Source organism: Ambystoma mexicanum, chromosome 1q (genome assembly GCF_040938575.1).
Source record: "Ambystoma mexicanum isolate Mex_15411 chromosome 1q, UKY_AmexF1_1, whole genome shotgun sequence".
Classification (NCBI taxonomy): domain Eukaryota; kingdom Metazoa; phylum Chordata; class Amphibia; order Caudata; family Ambystomatidae; genus Ambystoma; species Ambystoma mexicanum.
In genome coordinates this window covers 1447306686-1447329497 of record NC_090922.1, presented here as the reverse complement: position 1 = coordinate 1447329497, position 22812 = coordinate 1447306686, and the positions used below count along the sequence as shown (strand labels likewise).

The 22812-nt window shown below is 47.6% G+C and overlaps 1 protein-coding gene across 3 annotated transcripts in view; it reads right to left on the bottom strand.

Annotated features, from left to right (window-relative positions):
- Positions 1–22812, bottom strand: part of ARMH1 (armadillo like helical domain containing 1) — a 743351-nt gene that overhangs the window by 265284 nt on the left and 455255 nt on the right. For 2 of the 3 annotated variants that reach the window (XM_069642333.1, XM_069642332.1), the window contains exon 11: positions 8824–8905. In XM_069642333.1, the coding sequence (XP_069498434.1) occupies positions 8824–8905 (82 nt within the window). Of the gene's footprint in view, positions 1–6241; positions 6972–8823; positions 8906–22812 lie in introns of those variants that run through there. The other variant, XM_069642334.1, reaches the window with a different exon arrangement.

The following is a 22812-nucleotide window of genomic DNA, read 5'->3' as shown; positions in this document are numbered from 1 at the left end:
ATCTGTTTGCTTTGAAGGTATAATGTTACAAGAGATATATTATTTATTATTAGCTGTTTTACAGTTCTAGAGTTTTCACAGATCTCTATTGAATATTTATTATGTATTAGCTGTTTTACAGTTCTAGAGTTTTCACAGATCTCTATTGAATATTTATTATGTATTAGCTGTTTTACAGTTCTAGAGTTTTCACCGATTTCTGTTACTTAAAAACATTTGTTACAATCCATGCTTTATTTGATATGTGTCTTACGTTTATTGAGACTGATATTGCACTCGTTGTTTGTCCATCTATCATTGAAGATATACTTTGCGACATCATGAACTTATTTAAAACATTCATTTTTTACATCCATATATGATTAAAACATGGTTTAAATGCACTAATTTGATTCAACATCTTCTTGGGTGATACTCGCAATCCCCTCATAGAAGGGTTGGGATCACGCGCTCTGCTCGCTCCTTCGGTGAAATATGGCGTCACTTTGGAAAAAATGGCCAGGGCCAGACTTCCCTCGTCCCCCGCCAGGGATGCAAAAAAGGATCAAGAAAAAGGTAAGTGGGGTTGGGAGGGTGGGAGGGGAAAAAAAAAAAATACGTACCTGCGTCCCCGGCGGGGGATGAGGAAAACCCCCAGCCATGTGGAGGCGCGGAGCGGGGATGGCCCCGCTCCGAGTCTCCACACGGCTGGAGACTTCCCTCGTCCCCCGCCGGGGACGCAGAAACAAGATGGTAAGTTGGGGGGGGGGGGCGGGTGGGAGGGAGGAGAGGGAAGGGAAAAAAAAATACTTACCCGAGTCCCCGGCGGGGGGCGAAGGCAGCCTCTCAGCCGCAGGGAGGCCCCGCTTCGAGTCTCCCCATAGGCTGAGGGGTTGCCACGCCCCCCGACCGGGGAAAAAGGCCGTGGAATCCCGACGGAGAGATTCCCAGACGGGTATGGACCTGGCGAGAGCCAATCAGAATGCTTGTTTCATTCTGATTGTCTCGTGCGGGGGTACTAATGCTGAATACTTCGCCAGACTAAAGGTCAGACAGGAAAGTCAACACCCAGAGCCTTATAAATAGTTCACACCCTATTCCTCAAACGGCTTCCCATACTGAAATTCCCAGCACAACATTATTTACTGTAAGTGGTGGAAAATCATCTTTGTGACTCAATGGCTTGAGAATGTTCTGTAAATGTAATAAAAACAGTTTGCTTGGACTGGTCATGGAATATGGCATCCAACGCCCTGGGAGGGGGGTGTGGAGATGGCAGGTAACATTGAGTCACCCTGCGCTATGGTATCGCGAGGTCCATGACGAGGGCTGTGGGCCATTACCGGCCATGTCCGCCCCCACGCCGGGGCGTGAAAGCCATTGCACCCTGCGGTTCATCTGGGGTGCAAATGGCTGTCCTTTTTTCCCCTTGGGAGATTTGTGCTGCTTGCACAGCCAATCTCCTGGGGGGTGCGGGGGGGGAAGAAGGGACTAAGTGCCTTTTTAATTTCTATGGTGGCAGCCAGAGCAAGAAGTGTAGAGGCCAGGAGCTCAAAGCTCCGATCCCAAGGTTGAGTATTGAGGGGGAGAGGATTTTTTGGTTTGAGGGGTTTGGGGGTAGGGAGGCAACAAGGAGTGGACCCCTGTTGCCTCACTACATATGATTTTTATTTAAATAGAGCTACACAGGGATGGGCCTTGGACGGCTGGCACAGCGGGTGAGGAATGTATATTCTTGCCCGCTGTTCCAGCCACCTGATTGACCAATGGCCCTTCCCCAGGTGCGAATGAGATGTAACAATTCTTAGACCATCAATTGAGTTTCTGCTCCGAGAAGAAGAAACGGGGAAAAGGAGAAGTGCAACCCTCCCTGAAGGGAGAACAAACGTCTTCCATCACCAATGTTTATAATACGTCCTAAATCTAAAGTGTCTCTCAACATAAAAGGAAAGTGCTCATTTGAGTGCGCCTTGTCATCCCTTTCCCTCTCATTCCAATTCAACGCACAATGCTGTCAAAATGGCATCCTATATTAAACTGCATCTGGTATAAACTATTGCACTTCCCTTTAATGTAACTTTCTCTTATTATCGTAATAATTCTATAAAAACAAGCATTGACAAAGGCAACAGTTCTGGCTTTTGTGCAGACATGGGATAGGTATTTGCCAGGCAGTGCCGTAATGGTACAACATGACCATAAGATGCAATGGCTGGAAAATGGTTTGAATACCTGGGCATAAGATATTAGAGCCTGGAAATATATATACACAAACCAAAAGTGTTGCCTTTGACAATGCTTGTTTTTTTAACAATACATCAGTTCCAAGAGCATATATAAATCGAGTATCTGAAAGCATACTTCGCTAAGACATTTTTTTAACACCAGTAGCAAATGTACAGCTGCAATTATTCCATAAAACCCCAGAAGATTGTTCAGAAAAAACACTGGCAGGACAAAGTTTGACGTTACTGCTTATTAGAGCTAACTCCAATAGATCGCAGCGGGCTGTGTTTTGGGTGGGGAGGGGCAGACAGTGGCTGGGAACGGCATAGAGATTAGCAAGAGCATGGGCAGAAAAATGTGTGAGTAAATAACCAAACAACGCCCACAAGATGTATGTCCCAATGTGAATTTCCTCTCCTTCCTATCTGCACTCCAATGCAATATTGTTGGCTTATAGGTGGCGCGTAAGTGCCACTTAGCCAAAACAAATTCTACATAACGATGTATTGAAACGTAGATTTGTGTTGTACACTCCAAGATGATAACCTTACTTATAAAGAAGGTCCGCGCCCATCAATCCAGTAGGAACTCTGACAGGTAAGCTTCATCTTTAGTGCGTGAGTAGAAAGCAGCCACATCCCCCTCCTGACTCTCCTTCCGTCCAACTGACACCCTCCTCCAGATCGCTCCCATGAGCTCCACTCCAAACATTCCTCAGTGAGTGTTCCATTCCATGCTGGAACGTCAACTGCCTGATGACCCGCTGTCCTGTGGGCCCATGGCACAATCACCAGTAACATAACAATACTAACCATGAATATAACATTTACTTTTATTTACACCCTCTCATTCTATTTGACGATGTGCAACATTAAAAGGTGCAAAAATGTGCTACTAACCATCTTGATCACCTACTGAAATTACAATAAAAAGTACTTACCACAGAAAAAGTCACACACGATGTAGTATTAGAGTAGAGATTGGGCCACAGCACAAGGTGCACACCAGCAACATTTGAAATATAGTGTTGAAAGTTAAAAGCGCCTATCACTCAACTACATTTTATGAGGCAAGGCTAAGGAATACTGCTAGCTGGAGATGGGACCTTTTAATTCTAAAAGGAAATTATAATAGAGTGCACACTCTGAATAAAGCAAAATAAAACTTTAATTTATCTTAGAAACATGATGTGCTTATAACACTGTTGTACAGTGGTAAAGATGTGCAGTAACAAACAATAACCGTCAGGGAGACAGGTGGGAGGGAGTTTGACCAACCTTAAGATCGACCATGATTGGATTCTTCAAACCGAGACTAAGTCCTTCTTCAAGGGACAGGAATCAGGAGCGAGAAAGGCTTGTGTTCAATGCTGGACACCACAGACTATAGAGAACACTGGGAACTTAAGAACAATGCAAAAAGAGACTTCAGACGGGATAGGAGTCTTGAATCACGCAGACGGCTCATCAACCCTGGGATTCTCCCATAAAAGGTAGATTGAAAGTGAAGTACATTTTCCGGTTTACGTATATGAAAGGACTGTGGGATGAATTGCTGTAGAATCTTAAAGTCAAAACCGTTAATAATTGCGATATGAAGGGCTTATCTATAGTGAGTCCAGTCATGTTATTGCATCGGCTTTCTCCGGACACGGAACTTACAAGAGCTTTAGACAGTGTGGATAAGTCTATTCTTGGCTCAAGGTCTTGAAGTTGATGGTTTTTACATCACCTTGGGTATCACTCAGAAACTTCCCATGTTAAACTTAATAGAAACCCAAAGAAAATGGTAGCTAATTGCTAGCATTTCAGGTGTTATGTTTACCAGCTGGTGGGCCAACTGTTGGGGCACCTTCATTGGGGCAGGAAAGAGGCTGGCACGTCTGAAGCAAGTGGATCTACTGAGACGAGAGGGACAGGTGTGCAGATAGGATCGATCACATCTGGGGGTTTGGGAGTGACCCGCTGGGACAATCCCTAACAAAAGAGGTTGAGTAACAGAGGTCGGGGAGAGACGCCGGGGTGCACTAGATTGTCCTGCTAAAATAGCAACACATCGGAGGCATTTTGCCTTCCCACCCAACTATGATGTCTTGAACTCCTAAGCTGGAACACTGAAGGTATCCTCAGGAAGTTGGGGGACAAGGCCTGTCAAGCATTCGTGGCTGGGGGAGGTATTGTTATGATGCAGGAAACAGTATCCGCAGAAAAAGTGAACAAGAAAACATCGAAAGGAACCTGTTTTTTTCTCATCATTTCCCCAATTTTGGGGATTCTTTTTTTTTATATGTAATGAAAAAAAACGGTGGTCATTTTGAAATTCGATGTTTTCACGTATATCCCAGGAAACCTGGATAATGACACCCATCCAGTGTTACTGCTGGGATCATATGGGAGGAAACACAAGCATTTGCAAATCTGAACTTGCTACTTGCAAAACCAGAATATTGGTTGTATAATATTGTCCTTTCTATCCTAAATCCCATAAACATTGCATTGTGCCACTTTAAAAAACGTGAGATTCAAGAAATGAGAGACTTTCTGAACTGATTGTAGAAGTTTGAATGTGCTAAAATCCTTCTTCCTCCACTATTGCACAGCCTTGCCTAAATGATGAAGGATTATTCCACTCTAATGTGGCTTGCACACATTTTATCTTGCAATCACTTGAGCCTAACTTGTTGATTTTTTAATCTCTTCTTACATCTACATGTCTATTTTAGCATTCCTTCTCCAAATAACTTGGTTGATCTTGATTTAACCAAATTAAATTCCAAGGTGACTTTTTTTGGATCAGCCATTTCCGCCACCAACGAGTGGTCTGCACGGGGAATATTGGCACGGGCTGCACTTCGTTTAAGGGCTAAGTGAAGGAACTAAAATCTGGAATCAAGTTTGTATGACACCTTTAGTACAATGTGTGGCTACTTTCCAGTTACTTAATATCTAGTGCACAGAGGTGCACAGAGATGCGTCGTCCTCCGTGAAGAATGGCCCGTGGAAGATACTGGACCATCTGAAAGGTGCTCGAGAGAGTCGACGCATGAATATTGAGACTGTAGAAGGTGGTACTTGTGATTGACAATAAAATCATGCAAGAGCGCACCCCTCTCATTTTTGGCTAGGTGTCTCTCCCTAACAAACTGGGTATTAACATGCAATATTGACTGCCTGCACCCAAGCATACTATATTTATGGGGCTGGAGGTAGCCGCCAACTTGGCTGTGTTTTTATTTTGGCAATCTGCCTGGACTGTCTACGACATGGAGGTCAAATGATGACTAGAAAGTGCCCACGCCCTCCTTATCCCGTCGAGGGGCTTAGGAGTGGGTAGGAGGTGGCAGTATGTGGCAGGTATGTGGAGGTTGGGAATGGCCATCCTTTAAAGTGGCCGCTGTGTCCCAGGAAGCCTTCCTGTGAAGACTGTATGGAGGAATTTTGTATTTGCCAGAAAAATAAGGCACGCAACCTTGGAAGGCTGTGTGCCAATTCAGGGCTGGCCGGGCTGAAGATAGATGATGTTACTGTGAAACTTCTCTTTAAGCTTAGTGCCCAATACTGAGGAAACAAATTATTAATAACAAGTGTGTGCCAAATGAACAATACTGGGCATGGCAGGCACTAGACAGAGTCTGGAAAGACCTGCTTAGAGAAATTTCACTGAACGATTCAACAACCTTAGTGACCTGGGAACAATAAGCCTTACATCAGCAATGGGCATCAGTATCACATGTGCAGGGTGGGAGGGACCCTGCCGTGCCTTGTGCAGCCTGGGCATGCATGGCCAGGGGAATATCCTTAGTGGTCAAGAGATCCTGAGACGAAAGAGCTTGTCCCACTTGTGGAACTATCGGAGGAACTGAATGCAGTCGCTACACTCAAAGGAGGTACTGCTCCTGGGTTGAATCCCGTTCCAGGAGATCTCATCCCACCAACAGGTGATCGCTGGGGGCATGTCCTTTGCAGCCATTTTAAGGTCATACTAAGGTCGGGGACAGTTCCATTGTGTACAAGATGTCTGGAGTGGTTATGATATGATATGTTTTATTTGTATCGCGCCCATACACAAGTGTTTCAGAACGCGACAAATTGGTTCCTATTTACAAATTGAAAAAAGGGGCCTGGGAAGTTGTTGGCCAATTTCCCAGATACGTACTGACTGTACGTTTTTTGGAAAAATTATGTTGATGAGGATGCAGGAATGCTTGCTTGGAGAGTGGGTTTACAATCATTGAAGCACAGTGTGGTTTTCTATATGTGGTCAGGACGGTAGATCTATGCTTGAGGTTATGCAAAATGTTCAGCAAAAGTGGGGCCGTCTATCTTGTATTTGTAGACTTGGCAGCCCAATTTGATGCAGTGCACAGAAGTTTCCTGTGTTTTTCCCCATAATAATATTTGAAATTGCCAGCTTCTGGAGGGCACAGCGCCTGTGGGAAAAAGAGGTGCAAGACCGACACGCCTGGATATCTTTTCCCGAATGTTCCAAATCATTGTGCCCGTATTTGGTTCTTTTAGATATATTGCAGGAGAGCACAGGGTGTTAGTTTCGGCTCAGGCCTGGTCCGATCCTTTCTTTGAATGGTGTGATCAACTTGCACTTAATTGTTTATCAAGAAATCGTATGTGCAGTGATGTCTGAAGAAATAGAAGCACAGGGTGAGACACAACGTAACCGTAACCATGGAATCGCCAGACGGACACTGGACCACACACTGTATCTTCACTCGCTGCAACAGTCACCCTTCAATATAGTGCTTTCATCCACTGAAATGAAAGAAAACATGTTCAGGCAACACTAATATTACCTGCTATACCAAAAGAGCAGCAGAAAACCATTCTAAATATCAATTATTAGCATTTGTATTTATTCAGAGAGGAAACAGTGTGTTTCACCCACAAACTCAGAACAAATGTACAGGTGCCATAAATTAGGGTATAGCTCCACGATGAGCCAGAATGCCCTCGGGCTGTTGCACGCTATACAAAATGAATAAATAAATAAATAAAGCTGGTGAAGACATGGATCACTTGCTTCAGTAGATTCTAATAGTAACTAGACCAGGCATGAAACAGGAAAACAGACAGCGAGCGGGCAAAGGGGGAATGGATAAATAAAGGTTACTTACTATATACTCTATGTCCAAGGAGTGAGGTGCTGGAATGTCAAGGGGAGGCAGAAATGTGTAGAAAATGTGTTTATATGAGATATAAAGTTTTACTCCAATGCGCCAACCTTTAGAGTTAAATTTGTTGCGGTGAGTCTTCAAATTGTAGTTCCAATTAGCAATTTTTAGAAAAGGAAAAAAATCTTCAATGCATTAGTTCTGTTCTATAGTGATTTTTATTTTGAGTTCCACATGTTACCATCACATGTATAATTCCATTTATTCCAAGTGTTTACTTCACACTTAAAAATTCAGTAACCAAAAGATTCTCAGTTTTCACACTTGATTATTTTTGTTCCCACTATTTGTTCCCACTCGACACGTGTTTCCTCATTGTTAATTACAATGGTTCATCAGGAGAGCAAATCCCAATTAGGTTCCTACATAAACACTTTATATGGTGCTTTCACTTTGTCCAAGTTTATTTTAACTATTGATTGAGAAAATGCAATAACTGCATTTTTTAGTAATTTGTGATGTCAGCTCTCTGCTGGTAATTCTAAATGAGTTCTTGAGTTTCAGTTTGTTTTTGTCTTCAAATAAACGTCCTTCCTGGTCCTGGTGCTGTGCAGACCTCCCCTCTTGCCTCTGGGGTGTTGGAGGGGGAGGTACCTGGAAGTTGCTTTTGGTTTTGCGGCGTTCCACGAGGATTTGTTGGGTTTATTCGCAAGCTTTTCCTGTGCCTCGAAACCTCTTCCAAAAAAGGACAAGGTCTTGGTTCACGAATTTGATCATCTTTTGATCTATTGTCTCTAATTGGCTTTGATGGTGCCGAAGTAGGTTCAGTCTCTGGTGTTTCTTTTTCACTGAAGGTTTCAATATCCGAAAAGGACGGTGTGTAAAAAGCACTATAGAACAGAACTAATGCGTTGAAGATTTTTTTCCTTTTCTAAAAATTGCTAATTGGAACTGCAATTTGAAGACTCACCGCAACAAATTTAACTCTAAAGGTTGGCGCATTGGAGTAAAACTTTATATCTCATATCAACAAATTTTCTAATCGTTTCTGTGTAGCAGCCACACAAGGATTTGAGTATTACTCATGCAGACAACATTCAAATAAATAGTAAAAAAGAAATAAATTTAGAGAAAGCTGTCGCCAGGGACAAGCTTTTTTGGTTGCAAACTTCTTTTCAGGGAGGCATAAATGTGGTTGGAGGTTAAGAGTTTGCCCTCTCATGGACTTCAATGTCTGACCATGGAGATTTCTCAACTAGCACAATAAAGAGGAATCCCTGTGGCTCGGTGGTGCTTCAATTAGCGGCCGCCCCCCCGGCGCAGTGCCCGGACTGTGGGTTGCGCATACCATCAATTGATATGTGTGGATCTCTCCTGGCTTGACAGTAATGCAGTGGGCTGATGGTATTATGGCTCCGGCAAAGAGCTCAGTGCTGCTGGCCCTGTATTTGGATGGCAGCCCTAAGAAGGATTAAGCGTGTAGTCATGCTTACCACCTGGGATATTGACTCGATTCGACAGCAGTATGTCGGATTTCACAGCATCCAGAAACATGTAAAAAGTCTCAGCATTGTCCTAAAATAAGTAAAAGAATGACTGATTAGGACCAGCTGAACTGGAGAGGCTAATATTGCATTTCAACTTTTCTTGTAAATAATATAATATAAACAACCAGTTACCGCATGTGATGCAGTTGTGTTTGGATGAAAAATATGAATTTGCAGAGCATTGAAAGCAGCAATATTGATATCAAGTCAAATGGTATGTAGGAACTTAGCAGTGTGTGGTAACAGAAATAACCCGTTTGGGCAACAGGGTGGCACTTTAAATGCACGTACTAAACTGAGTATTAAATGATGGTGACACAATTTTACCCAGGCAGGCAGGCATGCTTTTGGACACACCCTGTGAATGTGGAACTTCATGCTTCACTCTGAGACCCCGACTTGCGACCGCAGCCCCCCCCCCCCCTACAAAACCAAACTGCTTGAGTACAGGTCAGCATTGTAACGTAATTGGGGATTGTATAACAGGACTTCTTTCTGCTATTTGGCTGGCTTCTTGGGGCTCGCTCTTATTTGAGCGCATCATTGTTTGGCGGAAGTGCTGAACTCCCTAGAGCCACACCTGCCTGCACACCATTGTTTGGCGGAAGTGCTGAACTCCCTAGAGCCACACCTGCGGGCACATCATTGATTGGCGGAAGTGCTGAACTCCCTAGAGCCACACCTGCCTGCACACCATTGTTTGGCGGAAGTGCTGAACTCCCTAGAGCCACACCTGCGGGCACATCATTGATTGGCGGAAGTGCTGAACTCCCTAGAGCCACACCTGCCTGCACACCATTGTTTGGCGGAAGTGCGTGCATCAATACAGGTCTACAGATATAGAAGAGTTTGGTAGTAATAGGGGAGCTTGGTGGATCAAGCAGCAGTTTCTTTTATTAATTCAGTTATTAGTCCATAAAATGAATCATATTTTATGCCGACACACTTGTTGAGATCTCATACCCGGATACTCATAAGCAGGCGACTTAAACTGTTATATTTTGGCAGTGCCAAAGAACCTACCTCCATAATGGCCATGTTTTTCTGAAGCTCCATGGCTGGGAAGTTGATGCTCAGCCTAGATATTCACTACATCCCCTCAAGGGTGGCAGGTGAGCTTAGCTTTACGCGCCCCTAGTGCAGGCTTGGCGGAGCGCTGTTGGAGATGCTGCTGCTACAATCATTGGGCTGCATGGAACTTGTCCAGCCCTGAGACCTATGTTGGGATGAGGCGCTGCTGGCTCACCAGTGGGTTGGGGCAATCTCCCTTACTCCCTGGCTGGTGCTGACTGGTGCCATGTCAGAGCCTTGTATGTGTCCGGAGTGAGTGGGAGTGTTGAGTCGGGTGCGAGCCGACAGATCATGAAACGCCAAGAAACCCCCCTCAGCTGCAGGAAGTGGTAGACATGTTATGTGGCATCTGAGACCAGTTAGCCTACAGTGTTACCCAAACCCACATTCTCAAACACTTCTTAATGAACTGTCAGAGAGAAAAGATTGCGGACCAGCTCGGACCAGCTCGAAAGAATTAGCAGACCCTACTGCATACCCTTCAGAATCTTCGACTGAACACGTTTGTGGTGGGTGATCTGTTGAAGTAATGGACAAGACATACTGGCCTACACTGCTCCCGCTAAACTCCTAGCATGCCTGACAGTTGGGATCTACTTCCACAGGTGCACCTTACATTTGAATCCCAAAGTAAGATTCATGCAGCACTGCCTGGCCCTTGGTGCGGCCAATCCCTGGTGTTACCCCACAACATGCTCACTCAAATCCAGGCAAGAATTCTGGAGTGTTCCCTACGCCCAACTTAAAATTCCTGCTTGCAGTGAGAGAAAAAAACACAATGGTGGGCACTCCTGTGGCAGGTGGGCTGTGTCAGCATGAATGCAAGGAGGAGAGAGCTGCGAGACTCCATGTCCACTGCATACTAAAGACCCAGAGTCGACTCAACTAAATTGGCCTCTTCCTGTTGCAAATGAAAGTAGTATTTGACTCGGTAAATATGAAACTGGACCTCTCACATCCAAGGCTAAAACTATGCAACAATGCATTGACAAAGAAAGTGGCTGCATTGGGGACGCTGCGGGCCGGATACGTGTGCTGGAGGACAGACAGACAGCGACACAATAGTCAACATGGAAGCTGAAGTATGATAGGTTTGGAGGGCAATCAAAGAATGAGGTCCTGGAGGAGAGGACTCAAAGAAACAATGTACAGGTACTTGGAATCCGGGAATCACCTCCGATCAAGCAAATGGAGGCCTTCAAAGATTTATTGTGGGATCCCCCTCTTCACATCTATGCGCCTGGCTGAGAGGGGTGCAGAAATCACTTGGGAGGCACCGAAACCACATCTGATAACTGTTCCATTAGTCAACTACAGAGACCCCGATCTGATGCTCTCAAAAGCCCAGGAGTTTGGCAACCAGTGAGATCAGGAATGCAGAATCTTTATGTATCCAGCTTTCACATCCATCTCCCAAAATGCTCATTGAACATGTATAGCAGTGAAAGAGAAGCTTTGTGAAAGCGCTCTGAAATACGGCAATTATTCCTGTTAAGTTAATCTCAAGCTGCATAACAACTCTGAATCCTGCAGCTCATACAGTCCACTCTCTCTCCACGCAGTTTAGATACCCACATACTTTCCAAAGGTTTAGCACAGTGTCTTATGAAATATGGCACTTTTCTTGTACTTCCAGAGCAGGCCAGATTTATCCCTGGCAGGTCGACTGCATTACATCTGTGCCATTTATCTGCCACTTGAGCACAGATGGAACAAGTTACTTGCCTGTAACTGTTGTTCTCCAGCATGGGTCTGGCATGGATTCACATGCTCATGAATATTCCCCATCGTCAGGCTGGGAATCCTCGGTAAAGAAAAAACTCTGTTTCAGTTTCGTTTCTGAACTGTCTTTCTACTAATAACCAATCACTGGTCTCTGGGTCATACTGCCCCCAGCCAATGACTGCCCTCTACCTAAGCCTCTCCCTGGCAGCCATCTTCAGATTTGGTAGCAAGTAAAGTGGCAGTTGGACCAAGAGAACGGCCGCAGAAGGGTTGGAGGGAGGGTTTGCATGTGAATCCATGCCAGACCCCATGCTGGAGAAGGAACAAGGTACTTACCTGTAACTTTTTCTCCAGCATGGGTCTGGCATGGATTCACAATGAAAACCTCCCTCCAACCCCTCTGCGGCCGTTCTCTTGGTCCAACTGCCACTTTACTTGCTACTTGCTATTCATGAATACAAGAATACATAGCAGTACACACATGCACAACCACAGGAGGTGGCAAGGCTCAACATTCATAATTTCAACAACTCAACATTAAGCATCTCTTACCTCCTCACCAGGTTCACCTTCAAGCAAACAGGTTGCGCAGCATTGCTTGGCCGACTCTGGACTCCTCCCTGAAATCCCGGTCGACGCAGTAGAATTTCGTGAAGGTGTACGTTGACCTCCACGTAGCCGCCCTGCCGATGTCCAGCAGGGGCACACAAAGAAGAACGCCGTAGTAGCATCGGTCACTCTGGTCGAATGGGCCCTCGGACTTCCGGGCAACGGTCCGTTTGCCAACCAGTGACAGTGCATGATGCAGCCGGAGAGCCATCCGGAAATGGAAGCCTTGGAGACGTTCACAGGGCAAAAGTTCAAAAACAGCTGTGATGTCTTACCAAAACTCTTTGTGTGTTCCACGTAGAACTTCAGCGCTCTTGCCACATCCAGCAAGTGCAAAGTCCTCTCAGCCGGGCAACACCAAGTGCTCGTTGAGAGGGAAGTCTGACGGCACCTTGGCCATGATGGAGGGGTGCGTCCTCAGCACTACCCTCGTCTGGTGGAATGTCAGGTACGGCGGCTTACAGGAGAGCGCGTGGATCTCTCCCACTCGTCGTGCCGAGGTGATGGCCACAAGAAACGCTGTCTTCCACGATAGGAATTTCAGTGACGCCGAATGCAAAGGCTCGAATGGCGGGCCCATGAGCCTGGTCAGCTCCACTTTGAGCTTCCACGCCGGGGCCGGAGCCTTCACCTGCGGGAACGAGCGGAACAGACCTTTCATGAACTCCTTCACCAGGTGGTGGGACCACAGCAATGACCGCCTCAGAGTTCTCCTGTAGCGGGAGATAGGTGCCAGATGAATTTTGATGGAGGCATGCGCCAGCTCCGCCTTGGCCAGCGACAGCAAGTACGGCAGCACTTGGGGGGCCGTAATCCATAGAGGGTTGATCTTCTGTGCACGGCATCAGACAGAAAACCTCTTCCATTTATGTCCATAGCACTTAAGAGTCGAGGGAGACCTGGCCTTGGCAAGTACCTCCTTGCAGTCTGCCGGGATGTCGTAGCCTCCGAACTCTAGTGCTGCAGGAGCCAGGGCTGTAGGTTCAGAGATCCTGGGTCATGCTGCAGGATCGAGCCTCCTTCCCTGGTGAGAAGATTCTTGTTCGGCGACAGCCTGACTGGAGGGGACGCAGACATGTCCAGAAGGTTCGGGGAACCGCCGGTGCGACGAGGATCATCCTGCACCAGGACTGTGAGTTGACTGATGAGTCACAGAAGCAACGGTAACGGTGGGAACGCATAGAGGAACAGGCCGTCCCAGGGGAAGGAGAATGCATCCCCCATGCTCCCCGGCTGGGGAATCCTGCTGGCGAACCTCCGGCACTTGGTGTTTGTCACCGCCGCAAACAGATCGATCTGGGGATTGCCCTATCGTCAGAATAGAAGATCTATTTGATCTTGTCGAAGCTCCCATTCGTGGCAGGAGCACAGCTCCCTGCTGTGTGAGTCGGCGACAGTGTTCTTTACTCCTGCCAGGTGAAAGGGTATCAGGAACATCCCCTGGGTGATGGCCCAGTGCCACAGATCCTGTGCTTCCTTGGAGAGGGCTGGGGATCTGGTGCCCCCCTGCTTCCGGATGTAGAACATCGTGGTGGTGTTGTTGGTGAAGACCCTTACCACTTTGCCCTTGAGGGACTGAAGGAAGGACCTGAGGGCCCAGAACACGGCCCGAGGCTCCAGGACGTTGATGTGCAGTGACCTCTCCTCCGGAAGCCAAAGGCCTCTTGCGTGGAGGTCTCCAGTGTGCGTGCCCCATCCCTCCAGGGAGGCGTCCATCGTCACTGTCTCCTGAGGCGCTGAGGTCTGGAAGTCCATGCCCCGCTGCGAGATCAGTGTGGGTGCCTCACCACTGGATTGCTTGACAGAAAGTCCTGTTGAGGGAGATCTTGTCTTCGAAGCGTCCCGCCACTTGTGTCCACCGGGCGTCGAGGAACTCCTGCATCAGCCGCATCCGCAACCTGCACAGTCTGACGAGGTAGATGCATGATGACATCATGCCGAGCAGGGACTTGATGGACCTCACCCTGGCAACTTCCGTGGTCAACAGCCGTTGAACCTTGCCCAGAATGGCCTTTATCCTCTCCTCCGATGGTGAAGCCAGCCGCGTCACCGTGTTGAGCCTGGCTCCCAGGAACAGGGCGTCCTGCGATGGCACCAAGCAGGACTTCACATAGTTTATCGAGAACCCCAGTTCCATGAGCAGGCGGACGGTTCTCTCTGTGTGGTCGACGGCGAGTTCCCTTGACTGGCTTCCCACCGGTGCCAGGCACTTGGTGAAGACCCTTGGTGCCGACTTCAAACCGAAGGGCAGTGCCTTGAACTGATAGTTTCGCCCCTGGACCCCAAAGCGCAGACATTTTTGATGTCCTTTGTGCATGGGGATGTGGAAGTATGCATCCTCCAGGTCCAGCAATGACAGGAAGTCCCCTTCTTCCAGCTGTCCGAACACATGCTGAAGGGTGACCTTATGTATTTGTTGAGGCGGCAGAGGTCCAGGATAAGCCGCCAGCCGCCGGTCTTCTTTCGGATGAGGAAGTACCGCGAGTACACTCCGGAGCCCCGGAGTCTTTTTGGGATGAGCTCTATCGCACCCTTTTCCAGCATTGCTCGTACATCCAGCTGTGGAATGTGGTTTTCTTTCCTGGCCACTGGTGGAAAGTGGGGACACTTCCTTTGGAACTCCAGAGTGCGTCCGTGGGCCAGGGCATCCAGCACCAACGGGGTGCTCGGGTGGGGGCCCGACATCCTGGCCGGTTCAGTCCTGCTTCGCCGAGGCCTTGCCACCTTGGGCCCCTTGGCAACGACGATGTCCATCGGCCTTGCTGCGGCCCCTGTAGGCTTCCTGCGATGAAGAACGGCCCGCCTGATGGTACGACAAAGAGCTGCCGCCGAATCCTTTGGAGGCACCTTGAGACTTGCCTCCGGAGGTCCGAAAGGACAGCCGTCGCTGATGGAGCGTGCCTTAGCACGAACCGTCTCGGGGTCCGCCTTGATGGCCTGCAGTGACTCATCTACTGCCTTGCCGAACAGGTTGTTCCCGTTGAAGGGCATGTCCAGTACCCTGGTCTGTACGTCCTGACGGAAATCGGTGGCCATAAGCCAACCGCGCCAGCGAAGGCAAACGCTGTTGCCCATCTGGTGAAAACGGTGTCAGCGATGTCCGTGGCTACCGTGATGGCGTGGTCAGAAGCCACCTCACCCTCCTGCAGGATTTCAAGGGCCTCCACTCTCTTGTGGTCCGGGAGGAGTCCAGTAGGGGGGCGATTTTAAACCACAGCTCCAGCTTCCAATCGTAGCGGGCCACGATAGCGAGAGCGTTGGCTGCCTTAATGGTCATCACAGCCGACGAGATGACCTGACATCCCATGGCGTCCAGTGTCTTCCCCCCGCTGTCCGGCAGGGAAGTGGAAGTAGATGCCGTCGCCCCTGCCGATTTCTTCTTGGCCGCCGCGGAGACCACTGTGTTCCGGGGACGGCTGTGCCCTGAGGCACATAGGAGCGGAATCTGGGACCAGGTACTTCTTCGCGTACCTGTCTCTCTTCACAGGGGCCGTGGACGGGTTCTTCAAAAGGGACAGTCCCTCGTCCCAGATGTCGTCCAACAGTGGGACTGAGAGTACGGTCTTCCTCTTGGCCTCTCGTTGCTGATAAAGGAATTCCTCCTTCTTCTGCTCTTCGGGGCATAGCTGGAAAAGCTCTGAGGCCCTGGTGACCATGGCGTGAAACGAGCCAATTTCGTCGGGAGGGGAAGCCCAGGGAGGAGGCGATGGGAGATCTGCTCCGTCGTATCTGCCGTCGTCGTCCATCCCCGTCGTCTTAGTCTCAGTCTCATCCCTCGGCGGAGGGGATGGAGGTGACGGATGGAAAGGTGGGGGTGGATGGACTCGCCACCGCTTGGCTGGAGGGCTCCCCGACGGTCCAGGCACCGCTGGATCGTCTGCCGGCGGTAAGGGCAACCATGTCCTCATCTCTGTGCAGTGCCAGCAAGATGTCTTCCAACCTGTCCGACGGTGTTGGCATCGGTTGCGACTGGAGAGTCGGCAGAGGCTCCTCCGGTTCCTCGTCAACCTGCCATCCTTCGTCGGCACCACCCTCGCTCTCCACGTCCGCCTTGTCGGGATCGTTCCCGCATGCCATGACCTCGTCGAACCTCTTGTCCAGGACTGCCTTGATGACCGACAGCTCGTTCTCGGAGGAGGTATTTGAGTCTGCTAGGACTACCGCGCCCCCTCCTTCTCGGCCCGGGGCTTCACGAGGGTCTTTTCGATTGGTTGGAAAGACGATTACCTCTGGGATAGCAGGGAATCTAGGCCTGGAGGCCGTCTCCACTGGGGTCGCCTCTGCGGGCTTCGCCAGGGACGCCACGACTCCCTCAATCGAGGCCTTAGCCGGGTGAATCTGGGCCTTCACGACCGTAGGCACGTCGGAGGCCTTCACTGTGGGCAGAGGGTCACCGCCTCGTTCCCCCTTGGCTTTCTCTGTCGGGATCGGCCGGGACTTCTCCCGAAGCTTACCCGGGTTCTCGGACTTCCTTTTCGGTGACATTGCGCCCGGCTGCCAGCCGAGGAGCCCGAACCAACGGCACTCCCGGTGCCTGCAGCCTCGCAGTGCTTGGTCTTCTGTTGGGCCCCCGTCGCCGGAGCACCCTCAAAGGTCTTAGAAGACCGCTCAGACTTCTCACCTGCTGCCGGGCTCTTTGCCTCCAGCCAGTCAGCGACTCATTTACGATGGTCTTTCATGGTCCAGACAGACATTTTCTTGCAGAACGCACAGTCCTCCTCCACGTGCGACTTGTCGGAGTGCAGGCAGTAGAGACACCGGGACTGCTCATCTTCCTTGAAGACGTTCTGTAGTCCACATCCTGGGCAGATGCTAAACAGCTTGGATCCAACCGGCATCAAGTCTCCTTTGTCTTGAGCCATGACCACGTGGGGTAGGCCTCAAAGATCTTGCAGAATTCTCCAAGAAGTGAAATTCGACGAAAAATCGCCCTTGAGGGGCGTAGAAATTTCAGAAGCGGGTCCCTGTCAATCAAAAGATGAATCAGTGGAGCTTGAGGCTCGAATTGACAAACATTTCAGCAAGCTCTTTGAAAAAAACGCAACACGCAGTAAAAGTTCGAGAGCTAAGCACGAAGACTCCCAGCACTTGAACGTGCAGTAAAAATCTGAAGATGGCTGCCAGGGGAGAGGCTCAGGTAGAGGGCAGTCATTGGCTGGGGGCAGTATGACCCAGAGACCAGTGATTGGTTATTAGTAGAAAGACAGTTCAGAAACTAAACAAACTGATTTTTTTCTTTACAGAGGATTCCCAGCCTGACGAAGGGGAATATTCATGAGCATGAGAATCCATGCCAGACCCCATGCTGGAGAAAAACCCAACGATTCAAGCTGCCATTAGATTTTTGGATGCTGAGAAGGTGCTCGATTCTGTTTCATGGAACTATTTAGTTGCAATGCTCCATAAAATGAATTTCCGGGATACTTCCTAAAATGCATGCAATTTTACACAGCAAGCTCATTTACAAGACATGACAGATATATACAAGAAGGCATGTTATACATTGGTTATACTTGTGAGAATAGCCATATTTTGACATTTTTTTTAAGCAATGGTATGACGGTTCAGATCTTAGGTCAACAGGCAGGGAGTTCCACAGCACAGGAAAGCTACTGCTGCCTGCTTTCTTTAGCTTATATCTAGGAACTTTAAGGCAATGGGCCTCATATGTTTGCTGGTCCAGTAACAATGGTACCAGCTAGCTTGCTGGTACTGTTGTTACCGGACCGGCAAACTACGAGTTCTGCTCGCGGGGGCCTTCCCACGGCGTCCCGGCACCCGTGAGCAGAGCATGAGGATGAACCGGCAGCATTCTGAATGGTGCCGGTGCAGCCGGCCTCCCCATTCCCATTGAGCCCTAAGGGGCTCAATGGGAAAGGGGAGCATTTTTTTCCAGTGCCCAGGAATGGGCAAATACAGGGTCCGGCAGGGCCGTAATTACCCGGTAATTACCCATTCCTGGGGGCCAGAAAAAAATGATACGGGTGGCAGCCGTGGCCGTTATACCGGCACGGCATCCGCCAGTATTTTAATGAGGCCCAATGTGTGTGTTGGATTCTAGTAGGTCGGTCCGATGTGTTTCTAGAGAATTTACATGCCAGGTATTTAGGGGCCGAGTTAGAGTGGCATTTGTGAGTGAGTATTAGCGTTTTAAGAGTGATCCTGTCCTTAACTGAGAGCCATTGGGTGTTGCGTCTTGCAGCTGAGATTTGCTGGGCTCTGAGGCTGTTAAGGGCAGTTCTTATTGCGTTATTTTGCAAAATGTGCAGTTTTTTAACATTCTGCTTATTTGACCCCAAGTATAAGGCATTGCAATAGTCTAATTTAGCTAGGACTAGTGCGCTTGCCAATATAATACAACTTGCTGTTGAGAGAAATGGTCTGCAGGCATTGATTAGTTTGCAGGTGTACGACGTGACAGAGGACCAACATATACACTTAACATGGCTGCCAGGAACTCCTTCAATCAGCCGGGAGGTCTTAACTAGACCCTATGAACAAATGGGGATGGTTGCATCAGATATTGAATTATATAGCCTTATAGACCAAGGAGAGGTCGTTATCACGGGATAACGACCTAACGTCAATTATGGCCCGAGGTGAAGCTGAGGGCCAGAAGTTGGCTAAGGGTCATTATCCCAAGCAATAATGAGCCTTCCCGAGGTCTATAAGTCTATTTATAAATAGAGGTCGTAGCAATACATGTTTTGGAGTTTTGAAGGTGAAGTAAAAACGTTTCTTGAATAGTGAGTAAAGTAAATAGACAAACTGAGCTAGTACACTAAATGTTTTTTTATTTTTAAATAACAAAGTTGTCTCACTATTTTAATTGCAAACGTGGTTTAACTAGAGTGTGTTGATCCATGAGCATGCATTAGGGTTCATGTAAAAGTGAACAGTTTATAAGAAAGTGAAAGCATATTCCCTTATTTTAGCATTCTTTCTGTGTGTTAAATAGGATGTCGTTCAGAACAAAAGTTCTCCCAGAGAGGAAGTGTCTTGATGAAAGAGGCCTTGCCTGGGAATTGCATTGCGGTTTCCCTGTCCGCTTTTGAAATCAGAATGTTCAAAATGCAGTCAATAACAGTAGTTATTGACTGCAATCTGAGCATTCAGATTGGTTGAGAGGAGGTCAAGAACGATATCCATGTGCTAATACTTCTTAGCAACCCACACACAGTTTGTTTTATATTAGGGTCCTCTAGACGTGATATTTTCAAAATTCTCTCAATGAACAAGAATCAGTGCTGCTGGCCATGGTGAATTCTCTCCTATTATCAAGGAAGATAGATGAAAAAAGTACATTTGATACAGTGAAGTGATTGACTGGAACAGGCATCATAGGCACTTAAAGCTTGATTTTCCACATTATCCGGATATCCAGGTATGTGGAATTAGTGAGCTGAAACCCACCTGTGACAACTGGGTCAGAAGATCCCGGGAACGCTTGGGAATATTGCGTCCGGGATACATGTACCTGTAAAGACAGGTTGTCTCACGTGGACCATATGTTAATAAAGTGACGCGCATCCTTTTTATAACATATTTCAGTACTACTGCATGCAAGGTACTCCACGGCTGCGATATACAGTCTACTCCAAGGGAAGCGAGAAGTTGGTTTTTACATTTTACACAAGAACTACAAGTTCCTCCACCAAGTAGTGGGAAAGGGTCTTTTGTTAGATGTCCCTCTATCCCCCAATTTAGTTTCTCCCCTATTACGGTTGACGACTTGGCAGTGGTGGTAGGGCAGTTGAAGGCATCTAGGTGTAAAGGAGATACCTGCTCCTCCATGATAATCAAATCCTGTCCTAACTTACTCTTGGGTGCCATTTGTACATTTGTGAACTCCTCTCTCCTGGAGGGCTTTGTTCCAGCTAATATAAAAAAAAAAGCCTGGGTTACCCCAATTTAAAAAAATTCTGGTTTGGCTAGGGAGGTCCCACTCAACTACAGACCTATAACAAACATGCCTTTCCTGTTAAAAATCCTGGATACCATTGCCTATAGTCAGATTTCTCAACATCTGAGTAAATTTCCTATCATAAATCGTTACCAATCCGGATTTAGACAAGGCTTTGGAACTGAGACCTCTCTTCTTGAGTTGAAGTCGAGGCTCCTGGAGCGTACTGACAAGTGTTTATCATCTCTATTCATATCACTAGATCTGTCAGCCGCATTCGATTTGGTTGACCGTGCCATACTGGTCGCTAGAATGGTAGAGGTAACCAATTTTTCACCAGCTGCGGTTCAATGGATTAGCTCTTTCTTAGACAACAGAGAAAGTCTGGTTTTCTTTGAGGAGGCAGAGGCCTCACCGGTCTCAGTCAATTTTGGAGTACTGAAGGGAGCGTGTATCTCTCCCTCCTTGTACAACATCTTTATGGCCCCATTTTTCGCTCTCCTTGAGCCCGAGGGGTTAATGTTTTCTAATTACGCAGATGACACCCAGTGTGCCATTCCCACTGTTTGCCCTCACTCACAGGACGAAGAAGAACTTGGTATGCAACAATCTTGCTTTGAAATAGAGACAAAACTGAGTTGATGATCGTGGGCACTTTTTCATCATTGTCTAACCTTGGCCCCTCCTAGAGTTGCTTTCTTTTGGGCAAGGTAAAAGTAATTCCTCAGGGGAAAGTTCAAATTCTAGGAGTGCTCTTTGACCAGTTACTGAACATGAAGGCGCATGTTGGGAGTCTCGTCGGCAGCCTACTATGCCAAGCTTCTGGCTCATCTCAGACCATTCATATGTCAGGTCAATGCAGAGACTATTGCGAGAACAATTATCGGTGCCAAGATAGATTATTATAATAGTTTTCATGTCGGACTTAGTAAAGTGAATACCAATAGACTTCAAAGTCGTTCAAAATGGTGCTGTCAGAGTGATCGTGGGATTATCGCGCTGCAACCACGTCTCAGCGGCCAGATGACCCCTGCATTGGCTCCCTGTGGAGGCGCGTGCCCGGTTTCGACTTCTGTTTATCACTGTCAAATGCAGACACAGCCTTATGCCTTCGTATCTGCAAAATCTCATCTCTAATAACGGCAGAACACTCAGGTCTAGTAACCGGAACTATCTTATCCTCCCCAGATGTAGGACTAAGAAGGTAGAAAGCAAAGCCTTCTTTATTGCTGCCCCAAAGGCCTGCAACGTGCTTCCCCCTGACCTCCGAGCCCAGGTTTCCCTGGAACTTTTTAAGAAAAAAATTAAACGTGGTTGTTTGCTTAAACTCCCCTTGCAGCTTTGCTCAGTGCTCTTAGATTTTGACTGTCTCTTCTCTTTCTTGTCACTGCATTTATGTTTTGTCCACGCCCTGATGCCCATGGTTCCGTGTTTGCGCTATATAAATATCTTAAAGTAAAGTAAAAAGTAAAATTGAGGCCAAAGCAAAAATAGAAAACAATGTTGGGAGGAAATTCAAAGGCCCTCAATGTAGGGGGATTTTTATGTATGCTTGTCCATTTCCATTAACGCCAGATACAAACTCAACCAACTCAAAGTATTAAATAAGTCGTATATAGAAATGGCCAGGAAAGCACGTTTTGACCCTACTTGTAGCTCAGGATCGGCAAAATGTGGCATGGATGATGCAGGATTCCTTTATTTGATGTGGGGCTGCCTCAAGATGTAGAAATACTTGGTTGATATCCTGTCTAAGACCAAAGAAATGATGGGCTGTACAAAATAATGTTATCCCATATGTTGCCTATCAAAGGACTTTGGAAAATTTGCAAAAGACACCTCTAAACTTTTTAAAATATTATTACTCCTGGCCAAGAGGCGGGCACTTCTGATGGGAAAGAGCAGCTCGGCACCTTCCATTACGACATAGATCGAGGACACCATATGGAGCCACTGAAATGGTGTCCACCGATACCAACTAAGTAACATCAGCACAATATATGGTCATCTTCGAGAACATTTCTCTTAAATATTGAAGAGGTCATCCTAGCAGGGAAATGCTCTTGGGTACGCCTTACCCTCTCACCCCCCACCACACGCACACACGCACACACTTCACTGGTCCGATTTTGTGACAAATCCTAGGGTATTGTCACTGCTCAAATGGGGTGAGAGCTACTTCCCATGAGGCCAGGGAGGTCAGGCTGCTACCCGATAATCTCCCTGGGGGTGGCACTCAGCGGGTGGATTTCATGGGGAGGAAAACCCTCAATGGGACCAGTGACAATCGCCTTGGGAGAACGCAGTATTCACCCCTTCTATTTCTGTCCCCTCTTTCCTTTCACTCCACTCAGTCCCCTGTTGTCCCCCACAGGTCTATGTAGCTCTGTAGAGTAGAGGACTTCACTCCAACAGATTAAACTGGGACGAGGAAGAGTGAGGTTTACCCAGGTTGTGTGTATACAATCATTCACACGAAGATTAGGCAAGGAGGCAAAAGTCCACTGCAGAACCAACATATGCAGTTCAGTCTATTAGAGGCAGCCCGGCGATAAAAAGCAAGGTAAGGAATGTGTACCATGTCAAGTTAGCCCTGTAGGAGTGAGGAACGACACGCCGGTTCCGTG